Source organism: Sabethes cyaneus, chromosome 2, assembly GCF_943734655.1.
Source record: "Sabethes cyaneus chromosome 2, idSabCyanKW18_F2, whole genome shotgun sequence".
Taxonomy (NCBI): domain Eukaryota; kingdom Metazoa; phylum Arthropoda; class Insecta; order Diptera; family Culicidae; genus Sabethes; species Sabethes cyaneus.
In genome coordinates this window covers 64,930,655-64,952,886 of record NC_071354.1, presented here as the reverse complement: position 1 = coordinate 64,952,886, position 22,232 = coordinate 64,930,655, and the positions used below count along the sequence as shown (strand labels likewise).

Genomic DNA, 22,232 nt, shown 5'->3' with positions numbered 1-22,232 from the left:
AAATAAGTTTAAGAATGTATGAAATTACTGATATAATATCTGTAATATATGTTTGCAAACGACCCCTCATTTGTCTATGCGTAACCAAGCTTATAATCGACCCCTCCATTTACAATCGCTCGCTTCGTTTTCTGTCGAGTTGTCAAAGCTAGAATTTTAAGCGCATAGCTAGCGGATCTTTAAAAACTATTGATTCTGAAATATTTTCCAATTTTCTTTCTCTGTATCATTCCCTACATTTCGAAGATAAAATGAGCTCAAAAACAAAACGCGGAGATAGCAGTGGTAAAGATGACGAGGTAAGCAAATAAAAATCGGCTGCCTTTTACATGCGATTCTTTTCCCAAATCGACACGTCAGAGGCCGATCGGTAATTTTTGTCCCTCTCATCATTTCCAGCCAGTGAAGATCAACAAATGGGACGGTACCGCGGTAAAGCATGCTCTGGACGATTCTGTCAAAACGGCTCTAATGAATCGCACCAACATGAAGGAACATCACGCCATCATCGATGGGCGGCTGCTCATTTGTGCCCTGGCCGTGGCTACCGCACTGGTTGCGCTCGGCTACGATTATCAGTATTCGTTTCCGGCATCGAAGCCAGTCCTGATCGTGTGCGTTTGCTTCTATTTCTTCCTTATGGGAGTTCTGACGATTTACACCACTTACGTGGAGAAGGGAATCTTCGCGGTCGGAAATCAAAAGGACGACAAGGGAAACCGAAAGCGCTGGCAAGCCAGTTCAGATATGCGCAAGTATGACGATAAGTACGAGCTGACGATTCAGCTGCGGGACACGCGTGGCGTGCGGGAGGCCACGGTCGTCAAGTCAGTGGCCAACTTCATAGATGTTAATGGAACGGTGCTTGATGATCTGGTGGCAAACGAGCTGAATCGCGTCGTAAATTCGCTAAATGCTGATAAGAAGGATAAATAATGTTAGTTCTCAAAGGTTTTGTAACGTGCTGAAAATTTTCCAGCATCATCTGAAATAATAATAAACGTTTCACGTTAATGGCGTGTTAAACACGTTGTATTTTAAATTAACAATCAAAACAAGGAACTGATGGATTATTGGTATTTAACGCTGAGATGCTTTACAACTCTCCGATTATTTTTTCTTTATACATTGCCCATGCCCGAGTCAACTCTCTTTGTGGGTAGTGCTTGTCATGTCGCTGCAGAAACTCCTTTAAAGCAGACAACTTCTCAGCATTATTTTCAATTTCATTGCAGATGGCTTGAAGTTCCGAATCCAGCTCCCTATTTTCTTCAATTGTGCTTAGCAGAGGATAGTCCAGTGCACACGCAAGACATCGGCAGTGAAACTGAAATTCTTTTCGCAATTCAATTAGCCGATCCTTCTTTTCCATTACCTCCGAAGAACTCTGCGGTCTGAAATAAATAATTTGTTTATTCTGTTTGAACATTTAATTTAAGTTGAACTTACAAGTAGCACATAGTAATTTGCTCATCTGTTAGTATTGGCCGCTTCGTCAATAAATATGACTGAAAGCCCTTACCCTTTGCACAAAACCGCTCCGTGTTTGGGGCACAGGAGTGGTTGACCATTTGCAATAGTGGATAATAGCATGTCAAACCAGCCCTGCTTTGGTCGCTGACTTGGCTGGCTTGAACAATCAGTCGATATAATATGTCCAGTATCAATGTGTGATGGGTTTCGCGAAAATGTTCCTCGATTGCGCTGCTTTCCATCACCGCTATATTATAAATCAGTACAGTCAAAAACTGACAAACACCTTTACCGGCCAGATCTTTAGCCAGTATAGTTAAGGGCTTGGACAAAACATGTAAATGCAATTCGTCATGGCTTATGTTCAGAGGATTTTTGTACAGACTTAGATTCTCTTTATACTTTCCGATAAAATCGTGAGGATTTTGCATAAAATTGGTTATAGTCAACCAGAACAAACGCAACATTAAAAGAAACGTTCGCATGTGTTTAGGCCCTTTGAATAAATGCGTCATGTCATGCATAATTTCGCATTCGTATCGATGGAACCGATCATACGCTTCAGAACGGCATTTATCAGAGCAGTACATGGACAGGATACAATGCTTGCAAGGAAGCAAGTCCAATTCATTTTCATCACCACAGTTGGCACACCTGGTGTAGACCGCCTCTGGTTCAGGAATAATTAAAACCGGATGTTCTCGTAAAATAACATCCCCCACCGTGAAATTGTTTTCTGCCACCAAGCCTTGTCCACAGCCAGGAATATCAGCAACACGTAAACTGGAGACGGAATCCTTTATCAATGGCGCTTCCTCTGGCTCTGGGTGAAGTTGTTCGATTTGCATCAAACATTTTTTCTCTCGCTCCAGAAGTTTTTCCATTTTATCCGCCGGATATCCACTAGCTTTTGCTAGCTCGATATTATGAAGGCAATGATAATACAGTTTTCGGTTAAAGTAAACCGCCGAACGATTGGCGTAACCCATGGCCAGTTCCTCAGATCCTTCGGCAGCATGACAAATGCTTTCGTTATACATTTGAAGAACCGAATCCGATTGCTTTCGATAGCACACATTGGCTTTTTGTCGTAATTTTCCCGCTAAGATAGTGTCCTTAACAGCTGGCGTTTTCGGAAATGGCCAAAATTCGCGCCGAAAGCATCGATGGACCTCATGGACCGACTCCGCCGGGATACTATTCTTCGATATATTCCATGATATGGAGAGTCCGTATGCTGGACAACCCAACTTTTTAACTATCTCTGGACGGATCATGTAAAACGGTAGCAAATTCCCACTAAACTTTATACACCGGCAAAATTAGAATGAAAATGAAGAGAATACGAGAATCCCACACAAGACAAAAACTGCAAAAACTTGAATACGGACAAAAAAGAACATACAATAAAAATCCGCGCCGGCGATGCCTTGAGCGAAGCACAAATAACAGGGATGCCAGAATGCAAACTAGAAACCTTGGTAGACAGAAATAAGCAGAAGAGCCGCCATGGGGCCATGACGAGCAGAAAAAATCTGGCTTTAGTTTTCAGAAGGTCGCATAATCAACCCTTTTACATGCATTATGCAACCTTTTGAAAACTAAAGCCAGCATTATAATGTTCTGTAGCCAATGGAGCATGTTTACTCCTAACAGGACGTGACTGACATGATATACGTTATTGTATTTACATTATTGTAAGTTGGTTTTTATTTCCACGTATGTATCTTTCGTTATGCCATTTTTAAATGCTCCCTTGCGGTGGGTTGCTTCACGCATACATGCAGATGCACTCATTCTATTCCGTTTACTATTTCATTCATAACATTTGCAATCCCAAAATTTCAGTTTCTTTAGCTTTTCGTGTTTTTCGCAAAGTCCGGTTTGTTGCATCACAGTTTAATAGTCAATAGTGCTGACTCGCTGAGTGTGTAAACCTGAAAAAAACAACGTAGTGTTAGACGTTCCTAAAGAAATATGGTAATTCAAAGATTCAACGACCAATGTTATAGCCGTCCAACATTGATTACCACCGTCGTGGCACTAAGGCAAAGACCACTAATTCAAAGCTGGAGAAATTTCTTTGATTCCATTCACTTGCTACAGCTGCAAGATCGGATATCTGTTGCTTTTCGAAGCTGACTGCAGAGAAAGATGGTGAGTAACCGAAATATCTGCTTTTCGGTGTCTATCGTTTTTTAATTGCCTCATAATGTTTAAATCACCAACAGTAAAGTTCAACAGATCAATGATTGTTTGTCTCTAGCACAATCCGGTTTTGCCAGTGACTGTCGTACGATCGCAGTGCTTTGTCATCCATCCATTCCATTTCGACTGGTCAAACTGGGGCGTGTTTGCACAAAAAATTAATTTTTCAGCTCCAGCGACCCAGTGGAGCGCAACGAACACGTCACCTGCGTAACTTTCATAGTTTTTCTCAATTGATTCTAAAAAATTTGCAGAACAGCAAATCATTCGAGCTAAGATGACCGACGAAGATGCTAAAAATCTTGCGTATACAATTCAACATGCCGATCAACTGTACGAAGAAAATAACTTCCAGGAGACGTACGACGTGCTGCGAAAATTTTCTGTGAGTAGCTTTACATTTGCATATGTGGAAATATGTATTAATTAATATTTAAACCTGTGCCAATCCTGTGTATAGGAACCTGACAAATTTGGAATAAAATGGCGCTTAGCACGGGTACTCTACAAACTTTCAAAAACCGTTCCGAGTCCGAAGAAAGAGGAGATGATCCGCCAAGGTTTCCAATTGGCTACAGAAGCTCTGGTCGTGAATGACAACGATTTTGCCACACACAAATGGTATTCGATACTGTTGGATGCAAAGAGCAGTCTCGACGGTATCAAGGAACGTGTACTGCAGCTCGAAAACGTGAAGTTACATATACGGAAAGCCGTTGAGCTTAACCCGTGTGATTCCAACAGCTGGTTCGTCTTGGGAAAGTTCTACTACGGTCTGGCGGAATTACCCTGGTACCAGAAGAAAATTGTATCGACCGTTTTTGCAACCCCGCTGGCCGGTACATTCGAGGAGGCATTGGAATGCTTCGAGAAGGCCGAAAGCATTAAGCCCAATTTCTACTCGCCAAACCATCTGATGCTGGGAAAGGCTTATCAAGCCTTGAAAAAGACGGACAAAGCGAAAGAGTTTCTCACTCTGGCAGCTAATGTAACGGTTCACAATGAGGACGAAAGGGAAGCAAAAGAAGAGGCGACCAAACTGCTTCAAAAAATCTAGAATTCGAAACGTGGTTCGTAGGTTGTGATGAAAATAACAGAACCCATACCAGTTAAACAGTCAATTGTTATAGTATTATAAGTTGAAAAGTTGTTAAATGAAGAGTTGCATGGTTTTGAATACTTTGCAGGTTAATATATACCTAATATTGAAAAGTTAAGTTGAGTTTCTTCGAGCAGAGATATCAGACACATTTTAGCGTTAGAGGACAATTCGCATTTCGGCTGTGTGAAGCAATCTCTACCCAACTTTTGGTAATTAGCTAGAAGAACATGTGACTAAAGATATTCAATTTTTCAATTGTATGCGGTGGATTTCGCATAGCGAAAGCGTCATTACCTAGTATGTCCTGTATGCAGTGCATTTTTAATCAGAAATATATTCAAGTTAAACAGTAAGCTCAGTCAAGCTTACAAAATTCACCAAACATTTTTGCTAGGTGTGCAAACCAATTTTACAGATTTTTTGCAAAACATGTTTTTTATATGAAAAAAATACAGATACGAGGAAAATATTAATACCGCAGATACCTAAAGAAAACCCTAAATATTTAATAAAGTTTTCTAAATTTTTATTGAATAAACATAAAAAAACTACCACTGATCTGATTTTTTCATATATGAATGAAATGAATGAACGTTTGTTTGCTAATGATACTTACTTTACTTTAGTGGCAACGGTCCGTTACCGATCCTGCGCCGAACGAATTATGGTCATCCAGTACCGTCGGTCCTGGGCTGCCGTTCTCCAATCCCCACGAACACCAGCTGAACGTGCATCGTCTTCGACAGCACACACCCACCGGGTACGGGGTCTGCCTCGGAGTCTACGGCCTCTTCCTGGTTCTCTGCTGAAAATAGTTATGGCTACTCTTTCATCGGGCATTCTGGCCACGTGTCCATCCCACCGCAGCCTGTCACATTGCACTACATTCACTATATCAGCATATTTGTAATTGGTACAGCTCGTGATTCATGTGTCTGCGCCACACTCCATTTTCCATTTTGCCAGCAAGTATAGATCGCAGAATTTTACGCTCAAAAACCCCAAGCACTCGCCGATCAGCTTCCTTTAGCGTCCATGATTCGTGTCCGTAAAGGGCCACCGGGAGGATTAGTGTTCTGTAGAGCGCCAGTTTTGTGCGAATTTGCAAACTACGGGACTTCAGCTGGCTACGTAATCCGTAGAGAGCCCGATTCGCGGCTACAACTCGTCGTTTTACTTCGCGGCTTACATAGTTGTCACATGTCACGAGTGTACCAAGGTATATAAATTCCTCCACTACTTCGTATCGTTCCCCATCTAACTCCACCTCGGCACCAACACCACTTGGGCTCCCACGTTCCCTACCAGCAACCATGTACTTCGTTTTGGCGGTATTAATGGTCAGTCCCAATCTCGCAGGCCCTTTTAAAGGGCCTGAAGGTCTCTTCCACTGCTCTACAGTTGATTCCGATGATATCGACGTCATCCGCAAAACCAAGAAGCATGTGAGATTTCGTGCTGATAGTTCCATTCCTTTCCACGTTTGCCCTTCGTAATGCACCTTCCAAGGCAATGTTGAATAGCAGGTTAGAGAGTACAACCCCTTGCTTCAGTCCATCCAACGTCACGAAAGTAGCTGAGGTCTCACCCGCTATTCTAACGCATGATTTGGATCCGTCCAGCGTCGCACGAATCAGCGTAACTAGTTTCGTCGGAAAACCATGTTCTAGCATTATCTGCCACAGCTCATTTCGTTTAACTGAATCGTACGCCACTTTAAAGTCCACAAACAGATGATGTGTCTGCAAGTTGTACTCCCGGAATTTGTCTAGCAACTGACGCAGGGTAAACATCTGATCCGTCGTGGAGCGACCCTCGTGAAAACCAGCTTGGTACTCGCCGACGAAGGACTCCGCTAACGGTCTCAGTCTGCAGAACAGGATACGGGAAAGCCCCTTGTAGGCAGAATTGAGCAATGTAATTCCTCAATAGTTTTTACACTCCAGTCGATGTCCCTTTTTGAAAATTGGGCAAATGAGGCCATCCAACCACTCCTCCGGCATTTGTTCTTCCTCCCAGATCTAGACAATGATCCGGTGGATTGCTTCGTACAGCCACTCGCTCCCCGCTTTTAGAAGTTCAGCCGGGATACCGTCCTTCCCAGCAGCCTTACCGTTTTTCAGCTCACTGATTGCCTTCTTAACCTCCTCCTGTGTTGGTGGCTCCACAGCTGGACCATCGCTTACAATTTCTTTCCTGGCCCTGCTGATCTCCGCATTTACCTCTCCATTCAATAGTGTCTGAAGGTGCTCCTTCCACCTGGCTGCTACCGCCGTTTTGTCGGTAAGCAGGTTGCCAGCACTGTCATTGTACATCACAGGCATGGTAAAATTCCTGCATCTCACCGTTTTATAGAAACTCCGTGTGTCGTTGCTGGCGTATCGCTCCTCTGCGCCGGCGAACACGTACTCCTCGTACTCGCGTTTCTTTAGACGATGGATTCTTTTTTCCGCAGCTCTAGTCTCTATGTATCTCTCTCTCTGTTTTGACACGTTGCCGCAGTGAGCATGCGACTCCTGGCCTGGTTCTTTTCATCTGTCACTCTCTGGCATTCGGCATCAAACCAGCTGTTACACTGTCTTCCACGCGTCGTGCCTACCACCTCTCTCGCTGCTGTTTGGATGGCACCATGGATGTTCCTCCACAACCCATTTATATCTTCTTTTTCTACCTGCTGTTCTGCGATTCGCTGGTCAAGCTTTCTGGCGTACTTCACTGCTACGCCGTCTGCCGTTAACCGCTGGATGTTGAAACGCGGTGTCTTCTCAGTTCGAGCTTTCGCCGTGTTCGACACCCTTGCGCGAATCTTACTCACTAAGAGATAGTGGTCTGAGTCGATATTTGGTCCACGAAAAGACAGTAAATCGATAACATCCGAAAAGTGTCGACCATCATTCAAGACATGATCGATCTGAGAGCTAGAGTCTCCATTTGGATGCCTCCAGGTGTGTTTCCGAATATTCAAACGCAGGCTATGTCTTCCAATAACTGGACGGAAGATGGAATGGAGATGGATGGATGGAAGACAGCTCTCGAGCAAGCAAGCCAGCCCGTGCCGGTTCATGGAGAGTTCGGACATTCCAGGTACCAAGTTTCCAATCGTTATCCCTTAATCGTTTCCTTGTCCCTTGCCGTGTCCTATACCGATTGTTCCGTCCTGAATTTCTTTGTTCGTTGTTCGTGGTAATTGAGTTTTCGGTATACTACCTCACCGGGGACGCGATACCTACATCCCGCTGATGGGTCTGCCATGTTAGGCATAACTTGCGGAATACAGCATTTCATATTCAGCCGCCCGTTACAAGACAGACGCTGTATGAGCCGCCCCTCACCTGGAGAACAGGCGCTCTAGTTCGCACCTCCTAGCTTAGCTGCTTCAGTAAGTACATGAAGCATTTCCGGGTAAGGCCATCGACCGTCATCATTTGACTTAGATCTGCGTGGAGGCGCCAGGTGGGAGCTTGAGAGAGCCAGAGCTATGTTTGACGCTCTTTCCAGGTAACTCTCACCATTTCATGCCCTAATCCATTTCTTTGCTAATGATAAAGGGATCTATTCTTACAGTCACCTCACTTCTCTCACACGCCCTATTCTCACAGTCACCCTCACCTCACCTTACCGGCCCCATTTGATTTGTACTATCACCCATCAGGTGAAGGGAGTAGGGTAGCCAATCGGCAGCTGTACATAATTTGGACACTTCCATTTGATTTTACTCTTTGTAAGTGTCCATCAGCTGCTTATAGGGTCCAAAATACGTTGGTTACCCTAAAACGGTTTTAAACAGCTGTGTGATATTTGATAGCTAAAACAAAGCTTTTGTTATGCTTAACTAAAATTGTATGGAATAAGAGAAGATGCGAATAATGTTATTCGCAGTTAATCGACACAACAAAGTTTGGCGTTACACGAAGCCCATTCTAAAAAAAATTGAAATTAAGGTTAGGGTTCTTTCCTGTTTTCAATTTACGACACTGAGAATGCGAATGCTAAGTGTTGACAGAACGTCTTCTAAGTAGTGAACGTCTGTACTATAGGCTGAGAGCGGCTTACGGCAGCGTCTGACCCGGTGCGGACCGCACATGGAACCGTAAATCGCAGAATTTTGGAGGTAGCGTCCGACTGCTGCTTGAATAATTTGAAGCCCACACATCCAGTGTCTTGACTCTGCAGGCAATCTGTCACAAGGGAGCGAAGGTTTGGAAGATACGTGGGTCGTGGTGGGGTATACGGGGTGAAAATCCAAGGGGTGAGGGTATAGGCCCAGACACAATGCACACGGATTTTACTACGTTGCGGCAATTTGACAGTTTTTCCATGGGTTTTCTGTCAAATTTCCGCAACGTAGTAAAATCCGTATGCATTGTGTCTGGGCCTTATGGCTGCCAACGATGCGGCGATGTTGGGATTCAGTAACGTATCACCTTAAAAAGATGTAAACGACTAAATTAAAAAAAATCACAACTCTTTTATTTTAGATTTGGTTCTACAGTACATTGCATTTATTTTGATACCTACTATTTATTTAGTTCTTTCCATTTAATTCCAGGGAAAGTGAATGAAAAACGCTTTTGTAAAAACACGATTATCCAACTTGATGTACCTTTTTCTTGGAAACTTATCAACGTACTGGAACAACCTTTTTTTTTTGTTTTGTTAGTTTAGTAGAAGTTTAAAGAAAATTTTTATAACTTTCTCGCTGTGTAAACGAACCACGACTTGAGAAAAAAAATATGAAGAATAGATTATTGAAAAAATAAAACTGTGCCATCAATTTCTTTCAATTTCAATCTGATGGTGTTTTGTGTGCAAAACTCAAAAGTTATAAATTGTGATTTTTTCATTTTTTTAATTGTACCATGGGTTGAAATTTGGTTCAAATGTAGCTAAGTTTGTTATGTTATCGGTAAATGCTCCCCTGAGATGAGTGCGCATTAGGGTTACGGTTACGCACACATAAAGATATTACACTCATTCTGGTTCTGTTTACTATATTTCATTCATAACACTATTCATTTTATTTTGTTTCTTGTATTTTTCACGTAGTCTCTTCTTTTTACAACACAAAGTTAGTAGAGCTGAGTGTGTAAACCAGAACAAAGCAAAGTAGTGCTAGATGTTCCAAAAGCAAATATGGTAATCCAAAGGTTCAACGTTCAACGTTATAGCCAGCTGTTGATAGCTAGTGTCGTGGCACTAAGACAAACACCACTAATTCAGAGCTGGAGGAATTTCTTTGATTCCAATTATTTGCTGCAGCTGCGACGGGAATATCTTGTCTTGCAAAGATTACTGCAAAGAAAAACGGTGAGTAACCGGAATATCTAAATCTCTGTTTTTTTTATTGCAATATAATAGCATTTAAATCGCACAACGAAACTATTTAAACCAGTTCTAATTCAGATATCGCTCAATGTAAGTCTACAGCAGAATTTGTTTTTGCTCACGACTGTGATATCGGTTATATCGTACGATAACAGTGCTGTGTCATCTAATTCACTATTGAAGCTTGGGTGTGTTTGAATAACAATAATTATTTTTCAACTTCAGTGGCCAAGTGGAGCGCAACGAACAAGCAGTAAAATACCGATAACGTTTCTTGCGTCACTTTCATTGTTTTCCTCAACTGGTTCCAAAAAATCTGCAGAAGAGCAAAACATTCAAACCAAGATGACTGAAGAAGCTGCTAAAAATCTTGCGGATACAATTCAACATTCCGATCAGCTGTTCGATGAGAACAATTTCCAAGAGGCTTACGATTTGCTTCAGAAATGTTCGGTGAGTAACTTTACATTCACATACCTAATGTGGAAAAATATTACCAATCTTTCCTATAGGAACGTGAAAAATATGAAATCAAATGGCGTGTAGCGCGAGCGCTGTACAACCTTTCGAAGACCATTCCGAGCCCGAAGAAAGAGGAGATGATCCGGGAAAGTTTTCAATTCGCCACCGAAGCCCTGGCACTGAACGACAACGACTATGCTTCACACAAATGGTACTCGATTCTGTTGGATGCCAAGAGCGGTCTGGACGGCATCAAGGAACGCGTAACGCAGCTCGAAAACGTAAAGTTGCATATGCGTAAGGCTGTTGAGCTTAACCCGGGTGATGCCACCAGCTGGTTCATACTGGGTCAGTTCTACTACGGTCTGGCGGAATTACCCTGGTACCAGAGGAAGATAGTGTCGACCATTTTTGCTACGCCACCGACCGGCACATACGAGGAGGCTTTGGAGTGCTTCGAGAAGGCCGAAAGCACCAAACCCAATTTCTACTCGATGAACCATCTGATGCTGGGGAAGACTTATCAAGCCTTGAAGAGGACGGATAAGGCGAAGGAGTTTCTCACGTTGGCAGCCAATGTGACAGTGCTGAACGAGGATGATAAGCAAGCAAAGGAAGAGGCCGCTAAGTTGCTGAAAAAATTGTAGAGCTCAGAGGTTTGGGGAATAATGAGAGATGTTGAGACAATTAATCGTTAATCGTTATTTTAGGCCTTAAGAAAGGGAGAGTTTTTAAATATATGGTATGGTTTGGAATACTACTGCTGTTTGTATTTGACTAGCTGAACGTCTAATTCTAATTGGGGCGAATACCCAATTGAGGCCATCCTTTATTTTGTTCTTCAGCTACTTGCACATCTGTTTTCGTTCAGAAAAATCTTTAACGAAAGAGAAACAAAGCCTGCAGATTGGAAATTCGTAAACAAACGAAATATATAGGTATTTTTATATGTTTTGTCATATAACTACATCTCCTCTGAAAATTAATCCAAAGCGCGGTTAGTAGGACTCTCAAAAATGTAAATCACCGGTCTTCATAAACACAACGTGTATGCTTCGCATTACGTTGCGGTTTTTTCTTGGATTTTCTGTCATCACAAATTCATATACATTGTGTTTGGGCGTTTATCGTATTCTGGCTCACGTGGGAAAGTCCCAAAGGGTGACAATAAGCGCAGCCCCTATATCGTAATCAACCATATTCAGGTCACAAGTAAGATAAGCTGGCGCATGTGTTCAACGGCAGGAGACATGGCTTCAGGAATGTATTTCAGTTTAAACCTGGAGGATGAACGATGAGCGGTGAGAAGCCTAGATAAAAGAGGGAGACAAAGTGGCCACCAATGGAGATACCCACTTACTGTATGACATTTCTAACTCCCCTAGTAGCGTTAGTACAAATCTTAAGATACCGTTCAAGAATAGAGTTGGCTTTACTGATAAACCAGCTTAAGCGTAGAACTGAACTTTTTGAGCAACTATTTCTAGTCTCAATCATGAAGTTCAATAAAGCGGCTGGAATAGACTGCGTTTCAACCGAAATGCTTAATGCTGATCCAGTATCGTCAGTGAAAATTTTGCGTCGGCTCTTCTGTAATCTGGGAAGCCGTGATGGTTCGCAATATGCAACATGCAATACGCAATATGCTGTTTGAAAGTGAGCTTAAAGTCGAGCAGTATGCCTATAGCTATGTATGTAACCTAAATTACAATTCAGCAGTATGGCTTTTATAAAATCCCGCTCAAATTAAGCCAGGGTGCCTCGTGCTGTTTCAAGCAGTCATCTCCATTTAACTCGATCTTGGGCTACTCGTCACCATTTCCCCAGTCGTCTCAGAAGTCGCAAATCTCTTTCGACCTGGCCGTGCTATCTTGCACACTGAGCCTTCTGTTCCTGGTGCCGGTGGGGTTACTAAAGAGAACCGTTTTCGTCGCACTGTCGTCCGCCATTCTTCCGACGCGTGCAGCCCATCGTAGCCTGCCGATTTTCGTCACGTGCACGATGGAAATCTCTCAAAGCAGTGCCTGTAGCTCGTGATTCATACGTCTCCGCATCTCTCTGCTTTCCGTTTGTACTTCCAAATATCGTCTGCAACACTTACCGCTCCTACACAGCAAAGACGTATATATCCTCCGAAAATGAAGAACTGCCAATCTAATAAGTGTTTGTAGGCTATATGCTTTTTGATTGTAGCTTTTTCCGAAGGGCAAAAGAGGCCTGATTTTCCGCTTAAAAGTGCCACGGTATCTCCTCACTAGTATCTATTCACTAGTATTGCTATCGGGCGTTGATGACATCGACAATGGAGTTCCCCATTGGGTATCCAGTTGAGCGGTGATAAAATGCAGCCCTGTCTCACGCCAGCAGTAGCCCTTATGGGGTCGGACAAGACGCCGTCGTGCAAAACCTTGCACGAGAACGCCTCGTACTGAGCCTCGATGAGATGGACCAGTTATCTCCTACGCCTAAGTGCGCCCCAGATGTTTTCATAATTGAGTCGGTCGAACGCCTTTTCGAAGTCAACGAACACCAGCAGAAGAGAGTCCTGGAATTCGTTGATCTGCTCAGATATAATGCGGAGCGTTGTGAATTGTGATATGGTCTACACATGTTCGGTCAGCACGGAATCCAGCTTGCTGTCGCCGGAGAGTAGCGTCGATCTTCTCCTGGATCCGGTTGAGGATTATCTTACAGAGTACTTTGAGAGTAATACAGAGCAACGTGATGCCACGCCAGTTACCGCATTCCGTTAGGTCTCCTTTCTTATGGACTTTGACCAATATGCTCTGCATCCAGTCCACCGGAAAAGTTGCGGTTTCCCAAATATTGCTGAAAAGCTGATGCATCATCTGGGCTGACAAAGATGGGTCAGCTTTGAGTATTTCGGCTGAAATACGATCTATCCCTGGCGCTCTATTGGATTTCATACTCTTGATGTTTGCTACAATTTCACCCAGCGATGGCGCCTCCGAGTTCACGCGATTTATTCGACGAACTGTAGGCGTCATACGCTGCTGGTTTTGTTGGTCTCTGACATTTAAAACTCGGAAGAGTTGTTCAAAATCTCGCAGATGGTGGTGGAATTTGTTGATCTGGTCCAATATAATGCTGAGCGTTGTGACATGGTCTACATATGTTCGGCTAGCATGGAATCAATCCAGCTTGCTGCCGCGTCAATCTGGATCCGGTTGAGGATTACTTTACATATAGTACTTTAAGAGCAATAAAGAGCAACGAAATGCCACGCGAGTTATCGCATTCAGTTAGGTCTGGCGCTCTACTGGATTCCATAATCTAGATGGTCGTTTCAATTTCATCCAGCGATGGCGCGATCAATTCGTTAACTATTGGCGTCATATGCTGGTGGTTTTGATAGTTTCTTATATTGGAAACTCGGTATAGTTGTTCAACCCAATCCTTTTGAATTTCTCGACCGCTAAAACGTGTGGAACCTTGTCAAAAGCTTTGGTCCAAAATATTGGGCAATTATCAAGCGTGAATTGAAGAAGTATGACAAAACAATCAAAACCCCATCTGATATGGAAAAAGATGGCAGATACGGTTGACAATGCCACTGTGTTGAAAATGATCCTCCCTACTTCCACCCATGTTCATTTCCTAATGGAGAAATTGGAAACTCGTGCCGCCAAATTCTGGAAGGAGCCGACTTTATACACTGAAAATGTCTAAAACAACAATTTGAGGTTTGAAAATAAAACTCATATTTATGAAAAACCAAAAAAAAATAAATACGGAGTTAGCCGCAAAGCTCTCATTTTCGGTATTTTCTACTGTTTCGAGTGATAATTATTTTTTCTCATATTTATAATTTAAAAGGGCCAAGTGCCAGGATTGGCTACTTGTATTTGGACCTGAACTGTACATTTCGAAAGTTATACCAAATCAAAATTCAAGAGTATTGCAATCCGTTAATTGGATTGACGCTAAGGATTTAACCACACTTCTGTGATGGTTGTTATGGTCAAAATTGCTCATGAAAACCGTTATACTCACATACTTAGGTGGCTTGGCGTCCTGACACAAAGCCTGTTGAACAAAGTTTCTCCATGTAACTTGGCTGAGGGTTACCGCTCTCCAATTCCTCGGACACCGAGTTCTCTCCGCCAGATATCGCTCCACCTGGTCTGACCATCTTGCTCGCTACGCTCCTGGTCGTCTTGTTCCTACCGGATTTAAGGCGAACACCATCTTTGCAGGGTAGTTGTCCGGCATTCTTGCAACATGCCCTGCCAATCGGATTCGTCCAGCCTTTGCCACCTTCTGGATACTGGGTTCACCATAGAGCTGTGCGAGTTCATGGTTCATCCTCCGCCTCCATACTCCGTTTTCCTGTACGCCGCCGAAGATCGTTCTTAGCACTCGTCGTACGAAAACTTCGAGCACTCGCAGGTCCTCCTCGAGCATTGTCCATGTTTCATGCCCGTAGAGAACAACCGGTCTAATAAGCGTCTTGTACAGGGTGCACTTTGTACGGGGACTTAGTCTGCACGACCGCAATTGCTTGTGAAGCCCATAGTAAGCACGACTTCCGCTGATAATACGCCTCCGAATCTCACGGCTGGTATCACCGCCATTATTAGTGAGCCAAGGTAGACAAATTCATCGACTACCTCAAACTCATCACCGTCGATCAATATACTACTGCCCAAGCGGTTTCGTTCGGCCTCGGTTCCGCTGGCCAGCATGTACTTTGTTTTAAACGTATTTACCTTTAACCCAATCTTTTCTGCTTCGCGCTTTAGTCTGGTGTACTGTTGAGCCACCGCCACAGATGTTCTGCCGATAATATCCAAGTCATCGGCAAAGCAGACGAATTGACTAGATTTGTTGAATATCGTGCCCCGCGTGTTAATATCCGCTCGGTTCATAACACCTTGTAGCGCTATGTTGAACAGCAGGCATAAAAGACCATCACCTTGACGAAGCCCTCTGTGTGATTCGAATGAACTTGACAATCCACCCGAAATCCGAACACAGCACTGTGTACCATCCATCGTAGATTTAATCAGTTTGATGAGCTTCCTGGGGAAGCTGTTCACGTCCATGATTTTCCATAGCTCTTTCCGGTCGATGGTATCATATGCGGCTTTGAAATCAACGAACAAATGATGCGTGGGAACTCTGTATTCACGGGCCTTTTGGAGGATTTGCCGCAGTGTAAATATTTGATCCGTTGTAGACCTACCTTCGACGAAGCCGGCTTGATAAGTTCCCACAAATCTTTTCGCAATTGGTGATAGTCGGCGGAAAATGATTTGGGACAGCACTTTATAGGCGGCATTGAGAACAGTGATCGCTCGATAGTTCTCACAGTCCAACTTGTCACCCTTTTTATAGATCGGGCAGATAACCCCACCTTTCCACTCCTCCGGTAGCTTTTCCGTATCCCAAATTCTAACAATTAGTCGGTGTAGACAAACGGCCAGCTTTTCTGGTCCCATTTTAATAAGCTCCGCTCCGATGCCATCTTTTCCAGCTGACTTGTTGTTCTTTAGCTGCATGATGGCCTCCTTAACTTCGCCTATCGTTGGGGCTGACACCTCTTCCCCGTTTGTTGCACCGTCGAAATCGCTTTCCCCCGCCGCCATGGTTTTCCGCCTGGGCGCCATTCAGGTGTTCGTCGAAGTGCTGCTTCCACCTATCGGTCACCTCACGATCGTCCGTTAGAATACTGCCAGTCTTATCCCGACACATTTCGGCTCACGACACAAAACCTTTGCGGGATCCGTTCAGTTTCTGGTAGAACTTTCGCGTTTCCTAAGGACGATGCAGCCGCTCCAACTCTGCATATTCCTGCTCTCCCAGGTAGCGCTTTTTCTCCCGAAAGATTTGGTTTCGCTGCATCTTCTTCTCTTTGTGTCTTTCCACGTTCTGACGTGTGGCACTGCGCATCTTGGCCGCCCGCGCAGCGTTCTCCTCATCCATCACCCTCCTACATTCATCGTCAAACCAATATTTCCGCTGATTCCGGGCCACATGCCCGATGGAGCACCCCGCTACAATGCCGATGGCTGTTTTGATAGTGCTCCAACAGTCCTCGAGAGGGGCTTCATCCAGCTCGTACTCTTCCGGCAGTGCAGCTTCGAGTGAATGCGCGTAGTTTGCGGCGACGGCTGGCTGCTTCAGCCGCGCGAGGTCTAACCGAGGCTGGCGGCGGTACCGAATGTTGTTCACAACGGAGAGTCTTGGGCGCATCTTAACCATCACTAGGTAGTAGTCCGAGTCAACGTTAGCGCTTCGATAGGATCTGACATGGATAATGTTTGAGAAGTGCCGACTGTCGATCAAAACATGGTCGATGTGTGATTCTGTCTGATTTGGTGATCTCCAGGTGTGCTTGTGATGATGGATTCTGTGCTGGAAAAAGGTACTACGTACGGTCATTTTCTTGGAGGCGACAAAGTCGATAAGTCTTAGACCTATTTCATTGGTCCGCTGGTGTGCGATGAAGTTTCCAATCACCGGTTTCTATTCCTCCTCTTGGCCGACCTGAGCATTGAAATCTCCGATGACGATCTAGATATCATGTTTTGGACAGCGGTCGTATTCACTCTCCAACTGCGCGTATAATTCATCCTTGTCGTCATCGGTACTTCTGAGGTGAAGGCTGTGCACGTTGATGATGCTTATATTGAAGAATCGGCCCTTGATTCTCAACCTGCACATTCGAGGATTGATTGGCCACCACCCAATCACCCGTTTCCGCATCTCGCCCATCACTATGAAAGCTGTACCCAGCTCGTGTGTGTTGCCGCAGCTCTGGTAGATGGTATGTCCATCTCTGAACGTACGTACGACGCTACGACGTCGAAATTGCGGCTCTTCAATACGTCGGAGACAGTGGTGGACACCGCTAATCAGCTAACCGCTAACATTTTAGCTATCGAGTAGCGCGTTCGCTAAGTTTTAAATGTGCTAGCGCTTCTATTAGCTTCTGATAAATGGAACTACTACTAAATAAACTATCAGCCCCTAATTTTTGCAAATAATTTTCGGAAATAGTACAACTAGCCATGAATGAACTATAGTTACTCGCGTCGCGAACAGCAACGACCAATTTTATCAATTTGCAAGATATCACACACTTATTTTTGTTATTTTTTAAAAAAATTAGCGGCTAGTAGTTTATTTAGTGGCACTTTAACTTAACTTGGAAGCTAATGAAAGCGCTAATACATTTAAAACCTAACGAACGCACTACTCGCTGGCTAAAAGGTTGGCGGATAGCTAATTAGCGGTGCCCACCTCTGGTCGGAGAGCACTCGAGTGCTCCCTTGGAAGTTGAGAGATCGGCAGTTCCACGTCCAGAGTTTCCAATTATCCATAGTCCTTTTTCGTCGCGTGGGTCTATTCCGATTGTTCCAATAAGAATTTCCTTGTTCTTCGTTCCGTGCTTTAATATTTTTCGTGGTGACGGCTTGCAAAACCTGTTACACCAGCCCCCTGTCTCGCCGGAGGGCCAACGAAGCTCGAAAGAGCACTCCTTTCCTGTCGTCATACGCCCTTGGCTTCCACCGGGATTGGTTACCCGATTTCCACCAAAGTTGCTCGTATACCACGAGGAGGTAGAAATAGGAGTTTCTAAATAAGAGGCTATGAACCACTGTAGAGTCTTTTTATGCCTACACGTACACAAGACACCGACGGTACGCATTCTTCAGCCGTTTACCAGCCATGAAGCGCTTATAAGAGTGCAATAGTGCATTATAAGAGTGCAATAAAACACTCAAATTGTTGCTAGGGAATCGAATTTATTCAACAATCAGAAAATATTACTTGTTCTTGTGAGAACGATTGGTTGAATAACCGCTTTAGTGCGACTTAAACCCTATTCGCACATCTTGTTAGAATAATGGCTGCAACTCGATTTGATGTAGATTGTATCAGCCGAAGTAGAGCTCAACACGCTGAAGTGATCTGCAAAGTACAGATTCCATCAGGAGTACGTATGTATTGCGCCTTTTATTGATGTGACTAGAGAACTCCGGACCGGAACCCAGAAAAACAGTTTTAAAGGAATTGAATTCCCTTGTTTCAGCCAATTCAAATCAAAGCGGATTTGTTAAGTATTACATGCATGTAATTTAACTGAAAGCGAAAGTTGATACAGATCAACTCCGGCTAACGGCTCACACGCTTCAGCATGATTGCAGCTCATTGATGATTCCTTATACATAAAGGTGCAGCCCACACACGCGAGCTGTTTATTTTAGTTTCCGTATACAAACTAACTAGGCGTCCTTTGAAAATCTGCACAATAAAGTCTACTACCTTGGACGTCTTTTTCCTGAAACTAAAAATTTGCTTTGCAAATCAGCGAAATTTGAAAACATAGGTTGACAACCTAATGACTTGTCAACAAGTTCATTCCGTAAAGTACAATATTGATTAATTTACAAATAATTCCAAACTAGGATTGACCAGTACTGGCAGCCCTGCACGGGGCCCTATACATGGAAAATCGATTCTATCCTACATTGGAGTTTTCAGCGCTACTGCGCCTTGAAGCGGGTAGGAAAATAGTACCAACAAAGAGGAAACCCTTCATATTAAGCAAGCCGGTGACCAGAACGGAATATGGAAGTGCACCGCCAAACTCTGGCAGATGCTTTGCGTATAGCTATAAATGGAGCACGCGACAAAAACAAACGCTTGCGTACTTGCGTCTTCAATCTATGGAATGAATACTGCATTAGCTGTGTACCAGCTGCCAGTACAATAGATATGCTTTATACGCCTCCGATGGTGTGGAACAGTCAGTACATAGTTCAGAGTCTGAACGCTTATTCTTATCACAGCACATAAGTGTAGCCGACGCACATCGACTGTAGGACGGCTCGCCCCAATATTAACGACTCCAAACGCCGGTAACGATAGGGAATAACGAAATAAAATATTGTCACCCTACTGCTGGACGGCAATTGAAATTCCCCGCTGATTGATAAGCTCTCGCGTACGGAACAGTATTGTGTTGTGTCATATTTAGCAACGGTGCAGTGCTGGTTAGATTTGGAGCTCATTCGCAATCAGAACGGAAAGTGTGTCAGGTGTGTCAACCGTGTGTCGTAATCGCAATAACTGGTGAAAATGTCAGCAGAAGAGTTAAAACTGACAGACGAGCTGTTCGATGATGTTAAATATCAGGAGGCCATAGACTTACTCAACCAACTAAGTGTAAAGCCAAATTTTGTTTGAATCACAATCGACCATTTTTCAAATCTGTTTTAATTCTAGGATAAGGACTCCGCAGTGGAAATTCAGTGGCGATTGGCTCGGGCTGTTTTCTTCGTATCGAAACAAACCAGCAACGGAGATGAGAAAGCACAGCTAGTACGGGATGCTTTTGAATATGCCAAAAAGGCTCTTGAGCTAGATGCCAACAATTTCGGCGCTAACAAGTGGTACGGCGCAATTCTGTCTGAGAAAAGCAACCTGGACGGAGTAACCGAACGCATAAAGCAGTTGGAAAATGTTAAAAAACATTTCACCATAGCCAAAGATATCAACCCAACGGATCCGGGAATACTGCACATGTTGGGCCAGTTTAATTTTAAACTCTCGGAAGTGAACTGGGTTACTAGAAAGCTGATTAATTCGGTGGCGCCAAACCCACCAACGGCGTCCTTCGAAGAAGCTTTGGAATGCTTCGAGCAAGCGGAAAGCTTGAAGCCTGGCTTTTACAGCCAGAACTGGTTGTACTTGGGAAAGACCTTCGCTGCCCTGAAACAGCACGACAAAGCTCGCGAATGGTTCGAAAAGGCGGCCGCCGTCGAGGTTCGCAACGAAGATGATCGCGTTTGTCGCGAAGAAGCATTGAAGCAGCTTTAATTTTAATTATCACCTTTGATCATTTCGTCGCGTGAAATTATACGGGCAAATGCTCGTGTGTGTATTACCAAGTTCAAAGAACGATTGCATCCGGTATGGCATTAGTAAGTGCAGTCTGAGGTGAATATAGCACCTCGTATGATAGGAAATTGTGTTAACGCTTAATTCGCTTAATATTGAAGCCAGTGAAGAGGTGATTTTGTATCATAGCTAAATGATGATTATTCAGATAATAGCCTTTGTAGATCCGTTACAGCCGTATAGCTTCATACCTGACACCAAATACAGGGAAATAAATAGAAACCGAAAGTTGTTTCCTTCTCATTTTCAAACAGCCATGCCGCTTCGTTGAGACAAACTGTCGACACTATACGGTTACGAGATAGGTCAGCAAGGGCCATGTTTAGAAGCAATCAGTGCATGAATCATAGAATAACTTAGAGCAGAGCGGCTCAGGCAGGCTATAGTGGGGAGAGTCATTAAGCTAATCGTTCATGGCTCATGAATTGATTAGCCTTAATCGGCAGGTTGCTTGGCACCTTTTAGTTGGAACTACTTATCACCGATCAGCAATGATATTGCATTTTTGTTGATTTGTTAGCTTTGTAGATAACTTTACTTTCAAGTCCAGAAATAGATTTTTTTCGATATGACATAAAAGAGAGATTTATTACTGATTGCTTAATCGAATACGTCTAACACTGATATTTAATACGATAGCCTCGTAGGAAACGTCGAAACCCTAATTGTGTCCCTCTCATAGAATTTTATGTGGAAAATGATACGATTTATTTTGTCAACGTGGTGTTTTCACCACTACAAATGTATCTCGGTGGATTTAACCGTTATGATAAAGTAGAATAGCCGGTCGAAATACGCAAATAGAAGAATAAATATTTATTCAAACTTCAAATTTATGCAATGGGAAATTTTTAGAAACATTGTGCAGATTGGGCCGAAAGGGCTCAGAATTTTATAGAATTTTGTACACGCAATGAGAGCAATATTTTAAAAACTAGAGTTTACCCCAATAACCTTCAATGGTAATTTTCCTTTTTCCTCATACATTTCTTATTTAAAAAAAACATCTTAAACTAACATCTTAACTCTTAAACTAAGCGTCGTAGAACATATTTTTTTCAAACAAATGAAGGTAAATTTTCCCATCCATCAAAAAAAAAAAAATGAATCGATGAAATTTTCGAAATTTGGCGGAAAACTTAAAAAAAATTTCATTTTTTTGTTGTTTGTCAATTCCTGATTTTTAGTGATAACAATTTTACCAGCAGAGAAATTTATCATTTCTGAGTAATGGACGAAATGCATCAGTTTTCTGGACCATTACCTGCTTGAAAAAATCATATTTTATAAACCAAGCATTGTTGAACAATTTTTCTAATAAATCTGGAAAAATACCATCAGGAAAACATTTTCACAAAATTTTACCACGTGAGAAAAAATGACTAAAATATTGACAGAAAGTACATTGTTTATATTGACAGAAACCCTTAACTGATCAACCGGGTACACCTGTACCCCTATCAAGATTTTCGAGTTCCAGTTTCACATTGTTCCTTTTGAAATATCGTCAAAAGACTCCAAATACCGTGACCGCTCGTAATTCTGCGCAGCTCCCAATTCTGCGCATTTTTATTTATATAAGTATTTTTTAACATTGTGCATAACAATGCACAGTGGTCCAGAAACGAAAGTTAAGTGGAAACTTACTTTTGCGGCTAAGCGTTTTATAATAGCTTCCTACAATGTTCAGCAAAGTTGTCCAACTCTAAAAGACAATTAATGCGAAATCAAC

The 22,232-nt window shown here is 43.1% G+C and overlaps 5 protein-coding genes across 5 annotated transcripts; 4 read left to right on the top strand and 1 right to left on the bottom strand.

Moving 5' to 3' along the window:
• The first annotated feature begins 113 nt into the window (after window positions 1-113).
• LOC128734436 (signal peptidase complex subunit 2) lies at window positions 114-1,034 on the top strand. The gene is made up of 2 exons (XM_053828638.1): window positions 114-299; window positions 400-1,034. The coding sequence occupies exons 1-2, from the start codon at window positions 252-254 to the stop codon at window positions 934-936; spliced, it is 585 nt and encodes a 194-aa protein (XP_053684613.1). The 5' UTR covers window positions 114-251; the 3' UTR covers window positions 937-1,034.
• Window positions 1,035-1,049: 15 nt separating this feature from the next.
• On the bottom strand, window positions 1,050-2,853 carry LOC128734435 (uncharacterized). Its single transcript, XM_053828637.1, has 2 exons — window positions 1,450-2,853; window positions 1,050-1,394 (listed from the first exon to the last, which is right to left on the bottom strand). Exons 1-2 carry the CDS (start codon window positions 2,748-2,750, stop codon window positions 1,097-1,099), a joined length of 1,599 nt encoding a protein of 532 aa, XP_053684612.1. The 5' UTR covers window positions 2,751-2,853; the 3' UTR covers window positions 1,050-1,096.
• Window positions 2,854-3,366: 513 nt separating this feature from the next.
• LOC128737583 (regulator of microtubule dynamics protein 1-like) lies at window positions 3,367-5,277 on the top strand. The gene is made up of 3 exons (XM_053832255.1): window positions 3,367-3,630; window positions 3,936-4,066; window positions 4,142-5,277. Exons 2-3 carry the CDS (start codon window positions 3,959-3,961, stop codon window positions 4,736-4,738), a joined length of 705 nt encoding a protein of 234 aa, XP_053688230.1. The 5' UTR covers window positions 3,367-3,630; window positions 3,936-3,958; the 3' UTR covers window positions 4,739-5,277.
• Window positions 5,278-9,803: 4,526 nt separating this feature from the next.
• Window positions 9,804-11,320, top strand: LOC128737098 (regulator of microtubule dynamics protein 1-like). Its single transcript, XM_053831660.1, has 3 exons — window positions 9,804-10,090; window positions 10,334-10,561; window positions 10,621-11,320. Exons 1-3 carry the CDS (start codon window positions 9,917-9,919, stop codon window positions 11,215-11,217), a joined length of 999 nt encoding a protein of 332 aa, XP_053687635.1. The 5' UTR covers window positions 9,804-9,916; the 3' UTR covers window positions 11,218-11,320.
• An 8,302-nt stretch (window positions 11,321-19,622) lies between these two features.
• LOC128737886 (regulator of microtubule dynamics protein 1-like) lies at window positions 19,623-20,717 on the top strand. The gene is made up of 2 exons (XM_053832632.1): window positions 19,623-19,765; window positions 19,826-20,717. Exons 1-2 carry the CDS (start codon window positions 19,679-19,681, stop codon window positions 20,417-20,419), a joined length of 681 nt encoding a protein of 226 aa, XP_053688607.1. The 5' UTR covers window positions 19,623-19,678; the 3' UTR covers window positions 20,420-20,717.
• The last annotated feature ends 1,515 nt before the right edge of the window (window positions 20,718-22,232 follow it).

Bases quoted from the DNA above. Each gene is read 5' to 3' on its own strand.
- LOC128734436 (XM_053828638.1), top strand. From the start codon at position 252: ATGAGCTCAAAAACAAAACGCGGAGATAGCAGTGGTAAAGATGACGAG. The intron at 300-399 runs GTAAGCAAATAA...CATCATTTCCAG, and splicing joins GCAGTGGTAAAGATGACGAG to CCAGTGAAGATCAACAAATG.
- LOC128734435 (XM_053828637.1), bottom strand. From the start codon at position 2,750: ATGATCCGTCCAGAGATAGTTAAAAAGTTGGGTTGTCCAGCATACGGA. The intron at 1,395-1,449 runs GTAAGTTCAACT...TATTTATTTCAG, and splicing joins CAAATTACTATGTGCTACTT to ACCGCAGAGTTCTTCGGAGG.
- LOC128737583 (XM_053832255.1), top strand. From the start codon at position 3,959: ATGACCGACGAAGATGCTAAAAATCTTGCGTATACAATTCAACATGCC. The intron at 4,067-4,141 runs GTGAGTAGCTTT...TCCTGTGTATAG, and splicing joins ACGTGCTGCGAAAATTTTCT to GAACCTGACAAATTTGGAAT.
- LOC128737098 (XM_053831660.1), top strand. From the start codon at position 9,917: ATGGTAATCCAAAGGTTCAACGTTCAACGTTATAGCCAGCTGTTGATA. The intron at 10,091-10,333 runs GTGAGTAACCGG...TTTCAACTTCAG, and splicing joins GATTACTGCAAAGAAAAACG to TGGCCAAGTGGAGCGCAACG. The intron at 10,562-10,620 runs GTGAGTAACTTT...TCTTTCCTATAG, and splicing joins ATTTGCTTCAGAAATGTTCG to GAACGTGAAAAATATGAAAT.
- LOC128737886 (XM_053832632.1), top strand. From the start codon at position 19,679: ATGTCAGCAGAAGAGTTAAAACTGACAGACGAGCTGTTCGATGATGTT. The intron at 19,766-19,825 runs GTAAAGCCAAAT...TTTTAATTCTAG, and splicing joins ACTTACTCAACCAACTAAGT to GATAAGGACTCCGCAGTGGA.